General features: G+C 46.6%; 1 protein-coding gene and 1 pseudogene across 1 annotated transcript; one reads left to right on the top strand and one right to left on the bottom strand.

Moving 5' to 3' along the window:
- The first annotated feature begins 1,812 nt into the window (after positions 1-1,812).
- On the top strand, positions 1,813-3,502 carry LOC139405595 (RNA-binding protein 12B-like; annotated as a pseudogene).
- Positions 3,503-6,245: 2,743 nt separating this feature from the next.
- LOC139387758 (uncharacterized) lies at positions 6,246-12,217 on the bottom strand. Its single transcript, XM_071134001.1, has 12 exons — positions 12,195-12,217; positions 11,984-12,071; positions 10,850-10,880; positions 9,313-9,396; positions 8,974-9,116; positions 8,749-8,874; positions 8,585-8,630; positions 8,406-8,483; positions 7,797-8,170; positions 7,604-7,708; positions 7,152-7,266; positions 6,246-7,037 (listed from the first exon to the last, which is right to left on the bottom strand). Exons 2-12 carry the CDS (start codon positions 12,068-12,070, stop codon positions 7,021-7,023), a joined length of 1,206 nt encoding a protein of 401 aa, XP_070990102.1. The 5' UTR covers position 12,071; positions 12,195-12,217; the 3' UTR covers positions 6,246-7,020.
- Positions 12,218-12,526: the final 309 nt, after the last annotated feature.

Raw genomic sequence — 12,526 nt, 5'->3', positions numbered from 1 at the left:
CCACGGTGCCTCCGGGCTAACTAACTAGCCAACCAGGTGTTCATAATAATGTACCGCGTGTCAGCGTTCATCAGTTGTGTTGTTGGTTACTTAACGTGTTTAATTTCTCTGGAAAATCTGGAATTTGGATGTTCTTAATATAAGTAAAAAATGTGCCCATTTAAATGTTTATCCTTTTGCTGCTGTTCTTAATGTATTAAATAACTCGATTTCTGCTTCATGTTAAAGACACTTGTTGTATCCGTTTCCAGACCTCTGTTTGCCAGATAAAAGGAGTTCAATATGACCATGTACTTCGGTTGCAGGGTCTGAATATTGAGGCCGGGGCTGAAGACATACGAAGATTCCTTACCAACTTATACATCCCAGAAGGGGGTGTGTATATACACTGCTCAAAAAAATAAAGGGAACACTTAAACAGCACAATGTAACTCCAAAATCAATCACACTTCTGTGAAATCATACTGTCCACTTAGGAAGCAACACTGATTGACAAATTTCACATGCTGTTGTGCAAATGGAATAGACAACAGGTGGAAATTATAGACAATTGGCAAGACACCCCCAATAAAGGAGTGGTTCTGCAGGTGGTGACCACAGACCACTTTTCAGTTCCTATGCTTCCTGGCTGATGTTTTGGTCACTTTTGAATGCTGGCGGTGCTTTCACTCTAGTGGTAGCATGAGACGGAGTCCACAACCCACACAAGTGGCTCAGGTAGTGCAGCTCACCCAGGATGGCACATCAATGTGAGCTGTGGCAAGAAGGTTTGCTGTGTCTGTCAGCGTAGTGTCCAGAGCATGGAGGCGCTACCAGGAGACAGGCCAGTACATCAGGAGACGTGGAGGCCAACAACCCAGGGGCAGGACCGCTACCTCCGCCTTTGAGCAGGAGGAGCACTGCCAGAGCCCTGCAAAATGACCTCCAGCAGGCCACAAATGTGCATGTGTCTGCTCAAACGGTCAGAAACAGACTCCATGAGGGTGGTATTGTGGGGGTTGTGCTTACAGCGCAACACCGTGCAGGACGTTTGGCATTTGCCAGAGAACACCAAGAATGGCAAATTCTGCTCTTCACAGATGAAAGCTGGTTCACACTGAGCCCATGTGACAGACGTGACAGAGTCTGGAGACGCCGCGGAGAACGTTCTGCTGCCTGCAACATCCTCCAGCAAGACCGGTTTGGCGGTGGGTCAGTCAAGGTGTGGGGTGGCATTTCTTTGGGGGGCCGCACAGCCCTCCATGTGCTTGCCAGAGGTAGCCTGACTGCCATTAGGTCCCGAGATGAGATCCTCAGACCCCTTGTGAGACCATATGCTGGTGCGGTTGGCCCTGGGTTCCTCCTAATGGAAGTCAATGCTAGACCTCATGTGGCTGGAGTGTGTCAGCAGTTCCTGCAAGAGGAAGGCATTGATGCTATGGACTGGCCCGCCCGTTCCCCTGACCTGAATCCAATTGAGCACATCTGGGACATCATGTCTCGCTCCATCCACCAACGCCACGTTGCACCACAGACTGTCCAGGAGTTGGCGGATGCTTTAGTCCAGGTCTGGGAGGAGATCCCTCAGGAGACCATCCGGCACCTCATCAGGAGCCTGCCCAAGTGTTGTAGGGAGGTCATACAGGCACATGGAGGCCACACACACTACTGAGCCTCATTTTGACTTGTTTTAAGGACATTACATCAAAGTTGGATCAGCCTGTAGTGTGGTTTTCCACTTTAATTTTGAGTGTGACTCCAAATCCAGACCTCCATGGGTTGATAAATTTGATTTCCATTGATAATTTGTGTGTGATTCTATTGTCAGCACATTCAACTATGTAATAAGAATATTTCATTCATTCAGATCTAGGATGTGTTATTTTAGTTTTCCCTTTATTTTTTTGAGCAGTGTATTATAGGAGGATACCTTGGTGAAGCGTTCATTGTGTTCACTACAGAGAGAGATGGCTAGCACTCAATGAGGCGCTCTGGAACTCTTCTTAGAAAGTCTCCAGTGACCCTACATATTAGTATCATCGCAGAACTGCAATGAAAAATGAGAGAGTCCAAACTACAGAGAGAGAAGCTCCTTCCACCGGCAGCGCCCTTGCCCGACCCTGCCACAGCCCTACTGTTCGGCCCTGTTGCTGTTATCCAAGGACTGTAGTCTAATCAGCCAGGAGAGCACAACAAAGCGACAGCAGCACCTGGCCCTGTGCTCAGGGCCAATAGCCCAGCTGTCGCTAGTGCAACTGTCGGTCCTGTACTCAGGGCTAAAAACACAGCTGTGCCTGGGGGTGAGTTAAGGAGACCAGAAGAGGCTTACAGGCCATGACCAGGCTACGTCAGGCTCTTTGGCCTGCCAAAAACTGTCACCAGCCAGGAGATCTGCCACTTCTTCAAAGGCCTGTTGGTCCAGGATGTGATAGCTAACGTGAAGCTGGGCGTGAGACAGGGCTGCCTTGTAAAGTTTGGGCATGCCCAGGACGCATGTGATGCTCTAAGCTTCAACCACCAGCAACTGGGCCGCATCAGCGTGAAGGTCCATGGGGCCTCTGAGGAGATGTGGAGCTATGCCATCCAGCAGTGTCAGAACCCTTCATATGACCCCTTGGAAAACCCCTTGTATAGGCCCACAACTCAGAGATAGAACCTTGTACAACCCCCAAGAAATACCCTCGTATACAATCCAGAGAGATGGACCCTCATTAGATTTCAAGGAAATGCAGCACCAGGAAAGGGCAAGGCCCTCATACAGAACCCAAAGACAAAGCTTGTATGAACCTGCCAGAGAAATACACAGGACCTGGGCCAAGAGGCGCTCTGAGGACAGGTCACGGTCAGCGAAGAGGCCCAGAGTCCCCGAGCATGGAGTACTGTATTATGGCCAAAAATATATCCAAAACAATAACGAAGAATGATAAAATAATTGTTTGGCTGTCCGAACATCGCCAACAGCAAAATATTACACTTACTGTATAAGGATAGCGAGAGGACAGATACAGCGTTTGTAATATTCGACCAAACGGAAGACTACGTTTATGCTTTGAACCTCAACGGCTGCCATGTTGGTTCCCAGGCCATAGACGTCTCATCTGTCACCAAGGAGAAGATGCAAGCCATGTTGTCAACTGGGAGACACCATGGCAACCCCAAGACAACACCAGCAGTGTCAGAGCGAAGCGAGGAGAAACATCAGATTGAGAGACCCAGGGTGAGACCGTTTCCCACAGCACAGACGTGTTTACGTTTACGTACGAAACCGCCAGTCATACGTTATGAAAGTAGGAATACTTTTTTCCCACCCTGCGACCTTCCTCTAACTGAACAGTTTATCTACATTCTGCGTGATAAAGATGGCAATGGCATCGGTGAGGCTGTGGCTCAGTTTAAAACTGAGGATTTTGCCACACAGGCCCAGAAACGACATGGCAAGACATATCTGGGGACCAGAGTGCTGCTCACCTGTATCAGCTTCCAGCAGATGGAGGACATTTTGACAAGGAATGAGCATCCTTGAGTCATAGTGGCTTCGAGAAGTGTTAACCCCATACCCTCCAGTCAGTCAACAGTTACATTTGGTTAAGTCTAAACTGGATATGAGTCAATATCCATTGTTATTGAATGATTCCAACTTTAATTTCAAGACCTCCCATGGTATAGAGACCCTTTAATATTTCTATAATACCAATGGTGGCAAATCATTCTACACCTACATGTTGATTTAAATGCATTTCAAACTGCAACATTGTGACAATGTTTGAAAACCAGCAACAGCATATCAGGCAATAGGACAGCATTTAATTTCTCTTCCTACATTCCTTATTTCTTTTATTGGAATTTTCATTCCAAAAATTACTTTATGAAACCAATATTTGTTTATTTTTGGCACTAATTAAATGTTACCCGATTCTGTTACCAAAGTGACCTGATTTTGATTAACTCTTAAACTGTTTTCAATTATGCTAGTATGTCAATTCACTCCGTTTATGGTAGATTTAAGGTCACCTTGACAGCCAGCAACATTTCTCACATAGCTGGAGAAAGTTTATTTTCAGTTCCCTATTTTGTTGGATCAGATAAAATACAACTCATGGAATCCCCTGGGTGATGCAGTTCCAGTTTTACAACAAAGGAACAACATCCTCCATACTGTGCATTTGGAAAGTACTCTAAAATGGATTAAATACATTTTGCCCCTCAATCTACACACGATAACCGATATGGCCCTAGCGAAAACAGGTTTTTTAGAAATGTTTGCAAATTACAAATAAGAAAACATACCAAAATTGAGCTCTGGTGCATCCCGTTTCCATTGATCATCCTTGATGTTTCTGCAACTTGTTTGGAGTCCACCTGTGGTAAATTAAATTGATTGGACATGAAAGGCATACCAGTCTATATAATGTCCCACAGTTGACAGTACATGTCAGAGCAAGAAGTTTGGAACCACCAAGACTTCCTCGAGCTGGTAGCAGTTAGGTTACTGTAGGTCAGGGAGGTGACCAAGAACCCGATGGTCACTGACAGGGCGCCAGAGTTCCCCTGTGGAAAAACTTCCAGACGGACAACCATCTCGGCAGCACTCCACCAATCAGGCCTTTATGGTAGAGGCCAGACGGAAGCCACTCCTCAGTAAAGGCACAAAACAGCCCACTTGGAGTTTGCTAAAATGCACCTGGTCTGATGAAACCAAGGTTTAACTCTTTGGCCTGAATGCCAAGCGTCACATCTGGTGAAAACCTGGCACCATCCCTACGGTGAAGTATGGTGGCAGCATCATGCTGTGGGGATGTTATTCAATGGCAGGGAGACTCATCAGGACCATGGGAAAGACGAACAGAGCAAAGTAGAGATCCTTGATGAAAACCTGCTCCAGAGTGCTCAGGACCTCAGACTGGGGCAAAGGTTCAATTTCAACAGGACAACAACCCTAAGCACACAGCCAAGACAACCCAGGAGTGGCTTCAAATCAAATCAAATTTTATTTGTCACATACACATGGTTAGCAGATGTTAATGCGAGTGTAGCGAAATGCTTGTGCTTCTAGTTCCGACAATGCAGTAATAACCAACAAGTAATCTAACTAACAATTCCAAAACTACTGTCTTGTACACAGTGTAAGGGGATAAAGAATATGTACATAAGGATATATGAATGAGTGATGGTACAGAGCAGCATAGGCAAGATACAGTAGATGGTATCGAGTACAGTATGTACATATGAGATGAGTATGTAAACAAAGTGGCATAGTTAAAGTGGCTAGTGATACATGTATTACATGAGGATACAGTCGATGATATAGAGTACAGTATATACGTATGCATATGAGATGAATAATGTAGGATAAGTAACATTATATAAGGTAGCATTGTTTAAAGTGGCTAGTGATATATTTACATAATTTCCCATCAATTCCCATTATTAAAGTGGCTGGAGTTGAGTCAGTGTCAGTGTGTTGGCAGCAGCCACTCAATGTTAGTGGTGGCTGTTTAACAGTCTGATGGCCTTGAGATAGAAGCTGTTTTTCAGTCTCTCGGTCCCAGCTTTGATGCACCTGTACTGACCTCGCCTTCTGGATGATAGTGGGGTGAACAGGCAGTGGCTCGGGTGGTTGATGTCCTTGATGATCTTTATGGCCTTCCTGTGACATTGGGTGGTGTAGGTGTCCTGGAGGGCAGGTAGTTTGCCCCCGGTGATGCGTTGTGCAGACCTCACTACCCTCTGGAGAGCCTTACGGTTGAGGGCGGAGCAGTTGCCGTACCAGGCGGTGATACAGCCCGCCAGGATGCTCTCGATTGTGCATCTGTAGAAGTTTGAGTGCTTTTGGTGACAAGCCGAATTTCTTCAGCCTCCTGAGGTTGAAGAGGCGCTGCTGCGCCTTCTTCACAATGCTGTCTGTGTGAGTGGACCAATTCAGTTTGTCTGTGATGTGTATGCTGAGGAACTTAACTTGCTACCCTCTCCACTACTGTTCCATCGATGTGGATAGGGGGGTGTTCCCTCTGCTGTTTCCTGAAGTCTACAATCATCTCCTTAGTTTTGTTGACATTGAGTGTGAGGTTATTTCATTTCATTTCAGAACAAGTCTCAATGTCCTGGAGTGTCCCAGCCAGAGCCCGGACTTGAATCCAAGCAAACTGGAGAGACCTGAAAATAGCTATGCAGTGATGCTCCCCGTCCAATCTGACATACCAAAGACAACTCAAGGCTGTAATTGCTGGCAATGGTGCGTCAAACTGAGTAAAGAGTCTGAATACTTATGCAAATATATTTCTGTTTAATTCATTTACAAACATTTCCGAAAACCAGTTTTTACTTACTGGGTAGTGTGTGTAGATTAATTCATTTTAGAATAAAGCTGTAACGTAAGAAAAATGTGGAAAAAGTCAGTCTGAATGCACCACACATTCACCACACATTCCAAATGCACCACACATTCTGGGATTCCGTTCTTGCCCAGCCACTCAGAATAATTTTTTCCCCCCACAAAAGGGCTTTAATACAGACAGAAATACTCAGTTTCATCAGCTGTCAGGGTGGCTGGTCTCAGACGATCCCACAAGTGAAGCCAGGTGTGGAGAAAAACAGCGATGACAAGCCCAACTCAAAACAGCAGTCAGTACATCAGTAACCCATTTACCGCCAAACATCTGTTTCCCTAAACATTACACTTGTTTTCTATCAAACACTTAATTTCTAAACAGACAAGATTTGTCCAAGAAACCACAGTAAAATAAATGGCAAAATCACATGAATACAGACAATGGTTAAAACTATAAGTCAAACTTTAGTCCAACCTATGCATGTCAAAAGAAGTTAGGTAAAAACAGTCTGCACTAATAAGTACACAATTGTATCAGTTTCTGCTTTGAAGGAAAATTATATTAAATAAATATGTTCAGTGGCTAGACAGACAGCTGCAGACCCCATGGACTCAGGGTATATCTTGGGGGTGAGGCGGAGGATGGGTTACCCCAGGAAGGTGGATGTGTCACGTGGGGATGGATCAGTTAGTTGTAGTACCTGGATGGACCATCAGTATCTGGAAGGGCCTGCAGAGGAGATAAAATAGATGACTGATGTACTGTAGGTTATATCTGAACCAAACTACAGCCATTAAAAGGCTGGACGTGTGTATTTAACTTGTCAACTGGGGCCGTGCGTACCAGAGAGGTTCCCAGAGAAGCCACCTGAGAAGCGGTCACTACCGCTAGACATTCTGGGAGAGTCGGAGTAGCTCATGGAGCCCAGCGACAAACCGCTCTTCATACTAGGACCCTGCTGGAGTCAAACGCACATACACTGAATCGAGGAGAACATCAAAGGGGACAAACTGCTGAGGAATTCTTTGGTTTCCTGAATCACGCCATCTACCTTACAACTGTATGAGAGTACACAAGGAACAGGTTTAGCCACAGTAAGGACGTGTGCTGTCAGAACACAGAAGGTTCTAGAGCACTGCCTTGTACCGACTGAACACAGACAGGAAGTGGGTTAAAGGACTGAATCAAGTGACATTTATCCTCACGTCACCAGTTCCTGTTGCAGGAAGCACCTGAGAGCTGCTTGTTACACTGGTATTGCAGCTGACAGAGCACAGTGTGTGTGTGCTGCATACCGAGGAAACACTCCTAAGTCTGTAGTCCATTAGGACATCTGTCAGCTTCTGTGTCACCTTCAGCACGATCTGAGCATCACCCTCGTTCTCGATCTGGAAATTGTCCTACACACAGGAAACAGACCCTCAACACACACAGGATGTTTAAATAACACGAGAAAGCATAGTTTCACACACACACAGTTCCACTCACCAGGTATTTGAGTAGCGTGGTCGGAAGGCTGCTGGTTTCAGGTACAGCTCCCATCAACCCTTGGCCGGATCCACTTCCCATCTGTCCCCCTCTGAACTCATCAGGGTAGTGGCTTCCCGGACTCTCCCCCAACAACCCCTCCTGGCCAAAGCTTCCATCCCTTCCCCCTCCCAGTCCAAAGCCATCGGCTGAACCCCCTAGCCTCTGCCCCCCCGTATTGTCAGGGTAGCCTCGGAAGCTCATGTCCCTTTTCTGGAAAGCCGTGGAGCGAGGCAGGGGGTCAGAGTAGCCCCCCATATCACCCATGGGGTAGTTGAGGCTGCCGCCTTGGAGAGGGAACTCCCCTGGTAACCGAGGCTCTGCAAACCTGCCACCTAGAGGGAGACAAAAGACTGCATTTGGACTACTACACAACACTGCATCCCAACATAGACCAGTCAAGCACACAATAAAGGTCTTATCACCTCAGCACAAGTAAAATCTCAAGTAATTTGGACAGCTGCGTGATTATTTATACTTGTTTGAAATTGCAAACAGACTCAACAGAATCTGCCCACGGGAGTTTATCACCTCAGAGGCAACCTTACACTCCCCCCCCCACACACTCACCTGGTTTTGGTCCTCTAACTCCCATTCCTCCTGGCCCTCCCATCCCTCCTGGTGGCCCCATGTTGGGGATTGCTGAACCTGTGATGACAGGGAGATATGTCAGAACCACAGTACATTTAAAAACAGACTGAGCACAATGAGATTCAGACAAACTTGAGAATAAACATAGAAAAACGTACGTAGTCCTGCAAACGCTTGGACCTCACTGGGCTCCTTCAGAATCACCTGAAAACATCATACAGAATCAATTAAATAACCAACATCACAAGAGAGGTCCCCCCCATCTCAATAGTCTGCCGTGTTTTATTTGCCTCATCCGTAACTTTCTGCTCCCCCTTCTCACCTTTAGCTGTCCCCTGCCCTCTGCCTTTTCCAGCTCTGCTGCTGCTTCTTTCACCTTCTTCCTCACTTCATGGTCCTTTGTGGCAGCATCTTCCTTAAAGGGCATCTTGGCAGAATGATTTTGCTTCTGGAGAACAGATGAGACCATACAGTTACACAGCATCATAACACAGACCTGTAGATCCAACAGCCTTTTACAGTGAAAGTGACACACACACAGCCTCACCATGTATCTGAAGGAGTGCTTCCAGCCCTTGATGTGAGCCAGCATGTCAGTCTGCAGACGGCTTACCTTCTTGCAGAGTTTACACTGGTAATGGGGTGGGACTGACTTACTAGGGCTCCGGTACTCCCACACATACTGAAGACCTGCAGAACATGAGTGACAGCTCTATCAAACAACCATGGGCAATGAAACATCGCAACAACTAATCAGACTCGAAAAACAAATCATAGAGCCCCATGAAGCCTATATTAGTGAAAGAGTGCAATGGAGTGACTTGACTTAAATCTCTTGGACCCTTGGCATAGGGCTACTACCATGGTGCAATGAGTAGGTACTCACCAATGACAGTCTCACCAGTGATGGCCTTCAACTGTTTGGTCAAGGAGGGGATGGTCTGTACATTTCCCGCCTTGGTGGTGAACACTGGGAAACGCACAGAAGTCAACAAAGCACAAACATGGCAGAGACTGCATAATGAGATCGCCATCCTACCCACGGACAGGTGAGACCAAAGGGTCCACATGTCCAGTCAACTGACCAGCAGACAGCCAATAGCCGAAGAGCCTCATACTTCACGAAGTGAAACACTTAAAAAAAAGGTCACTGTGCATTCCTTACACAACCCCCCAGTCAAAAGACTAGAGGTCCTTCATTTACTGAACAACAGTTAGAAACACAACCCCTGCTCTTCTGAGCCTCTCAGGTCCTGTTTCCAGCCGTGCATCATCGACAACATCTGGTAAGAATCCTTACCATTTGTGTGCTAGTTAGGTTCTGCTAAAAACACAGATTGGTTGGGAGTACTAGAATCTCCTGCTCTGGCTGGTAATCAAAGTTGCTGGTAAACAAAATAACTTAATTTGTTTCGCTGTGTGCAATTCGAGCCCCACCTTCACAAGATCATGATTCATTAGAAGGTTGCCTGGAAGGCACACCAGGGTCTGTTTTGTGCCAGGGTTATAGTACTGACCGCTACACAGAAGAGAAGCTAATCTGAGGTTTGGAGGCCTGCTGAAAACCGTGGGGGCTGCAGTTCTTCTGCCCACCTAGACACAGGTCAGAGCTGGGATATAGGATTCTCTCACTCCCATCAGGCACTCCTCCATACCTGTGTCCAATCAAAGCAGTGAAACTCTTGCATGGGCACAGCAGGTCCCAGCCCCATTGGCAGACAGTGAGTTGAAACACTTCCTACTCTTTGAGGGCCACAAAGGCCCTGAAAGAAAATCCTGCTGTCAGCATCCATTGCCCATCTGAACTACCATAGGCCTATGAGGCCACATTTTTGTGCCGGGGGCTGATAGCCCTAAATTACATTGGGATCTCATCCACCACCAATGTGTAGCACCCAACTGGGTGATGCACGGCAGTCATTTGGGCCCACAACATCTGACCCAGACAGGATCCTTACTGATTTGACTTGCATCAATATGGGGCAACAGCTCTACAGGACTGCAGAGAGCACCTGCACACCTATGAGTTCCCTAGAGTTAGACATTCTTCTGAGAGGACAGGTTTCACGTTGTGGTTTCTAAAGTTGTTCAGACTGAATATCATGGAACAAAGTGTTTTATGAAATAAAACTACTTTTAATGCATCTAAAAAGATTTATGCACATTGTACCAAAGACAGACCCCCCAAAAACTAATTGAAATGAACACTAGGGAAAAGCCTTTGTGAGCCACACAGCCTAAACCTGTGGGCAGTGACTAAGTTCACTGGCATTTACAGCAACCTCTAAGAGGCAGTGAATCTCAGACGCAGCTTGGACTTGCCCCCTGCCCAATCAGCCACCAGCAAAAAGGCAGGAGGATGTGAAGTCACAGCTCCCAACCTCCTATCAGCGGCAGTGATGCTGTGTGGAGGCAGAACTTACCTATGTCAGCAGAGAAGTTAGGCTGCTTTCTCTGTCAGTTGGGATAACCAGGCCGAAGGAGAGAGAGACAGACAGGCATTAGTGAGACTGGAGGCGGCAGCACAGGGGCAAACCCCACTGCACTGTTCCCCAAACAGTGGGTCAGGAGTCCCTGCAATCCCCCCACAGGGGTTGCAGCTTAAGAATGGGTTCTGGATAGAAACATTGGTTTGGTTTAAGCAAACGCTTCAGGTCGACCACAGCACAGAAATATTGGTTTGGTTTAAGCAAAAGCTTCAGGTGGACCACAGCAGAAAAACACATTGGAGAACCCTACTGCACTCCTGTCTCTATGGAGAGAGAGAGAAATGTCCTTTCAGCCTCTCCTTCATGACCCAGTCAGTGACATGAGGGAACTGAGCTGTTACTGACTCTGCACCGTACACATGCACTTTACCTTGAAATGAATGTACAAGTACTCTAGTCAGGTGTTCCAATCAGAATATATCTGTCACAAAGGCATCATAGAACCAAGCTGCCAGTGAGCCCTAGTGCTAATAGCTCAGCAGGAAAATAAGTGTTATGGGGGCTGACTGCCCACTTACTAGAAAGACAGCGATAGAGGGCATGAGATTGCCCAGAGAAAAAACCCAGCCCTGTTACCCTCGTTAGTTGCAGCCCTTCTATACTTGGTAACAGGGTTGTCTGGAATTCCTGCTGCCCACAATACTCTTCAGCATCCCGTAGTCAATGGGTAACTCAAGACCTGATTGAGGGGCAGGGCAGCAGTCTGCATCTCCACAGAAACACTTAGTCTCAGGAGACCAGAGAGCACTGATCAGTCCCTGCTGCTCCAGCAGTGTCCAGTGTCTTTGTCCAGCCAAGGGCGGCTGGTAAGGGTCCATACCACTTCCTCTGCACAGAGCACTGCTACAACTTTAGGAATGAAACCGGTTAGAAGACCATACAACGACTACGTACACAGTCCTCTCAAACCACTGTTTTGGAATCCTCATCACAATAGACACTATTCGGGATGGATTCATTAACCTCATCTGGGTTGTGAATGACTAGTAATACAACTATAATCCTAACCGGGGGCAAACGGCATAACTGGGGGCAATTGGCATGATTACCGTGGGAGACTGAACTTACCCTGTTGTTAGCCCCTCCATTAGCGTTCCTGAACCGCTTCTGTGGTGGGGCGCCATAAGATGGCCTTGGATTGTAGCCTTGCTGCATTCTGAGGGTCATCACAAACAAATAAAGACAACGTTTAATATCTAGCTATATGGGCCACATCTTTTTTAGGGCGACTAAGAAACAAAGCAGCTGGCCTTGTGGGCAAAACCACTTGACCACGCACCGTGCAAAAGATGGTGATTGGCTAGCTGTAGCCACACTATAGTAAGTAACACTACCCGGACAACGTCCTCCAGGGTTATTATAGAATAAATAGGGTGTGGTATGAGTGACATGAAATACTCTACCTGAAAAAAAAAATAGATTCGCTAAAGCAAACCAAAGCGGGGTGAATTTTGCGTGTCAAGAAGAACAACTAGCAACTTGACGCACGCGCAATTGTGTATCTCTTTATAGAAAGACCCGTGACGTACCTGATTTTGTGAGCCTATGCGTTTGCCTGTGTACTCGACCTCGGAAATTTGAGTTCAAATTAATAAAAAAACATTAAAAGAT

This window comes from Oncorhynchus clarkii, chromosome 3, assembly GCF_045791955.1.
Source record: "Oncorhynchus clarkii lewisi isolate Uvic-CL-2024 chromosome 3, UVic_Ocla_1.0, whole genome shotgun sequence".
NCBI classification, from domain to species: Eukaryota; Metazoa; Chordata; class Actinopteri; order Salmoniformes; family Salmonidae; genus Oncorhynchus; species Oncorhynchus clarkii.
Note: the sequence above shows the minus strand (reverse complement) of the source record. Positions and strands in the feature narration are given on the sequence as shown.

Excerpts from the sequence above, each read along its gene's own strand:
- LOC139387758 (XM_071134001.1), bottom strand. The coding sequence starts at position 12,070 with ATGCAGCAAGGCTACAATCCAAGGCCATCTTATGGCGCCCCACCACAG. Across the intron at positions 8,631-8,748 it reads AGGGCAGGGGACAGCTAAAG|GTGATTCTGAAGGAGCCCAG; the intron begins GTGAGAAGGGGG and ends TGATGTTTTCAG. Across the intron at positions 8,484-8,584 it reads CCAAGCGTTTGCAGGACTAC|GTTCAGCAATCCCCAACATG; the intron begins GTACGTTTTTCT and ends CTGTCATCACAG.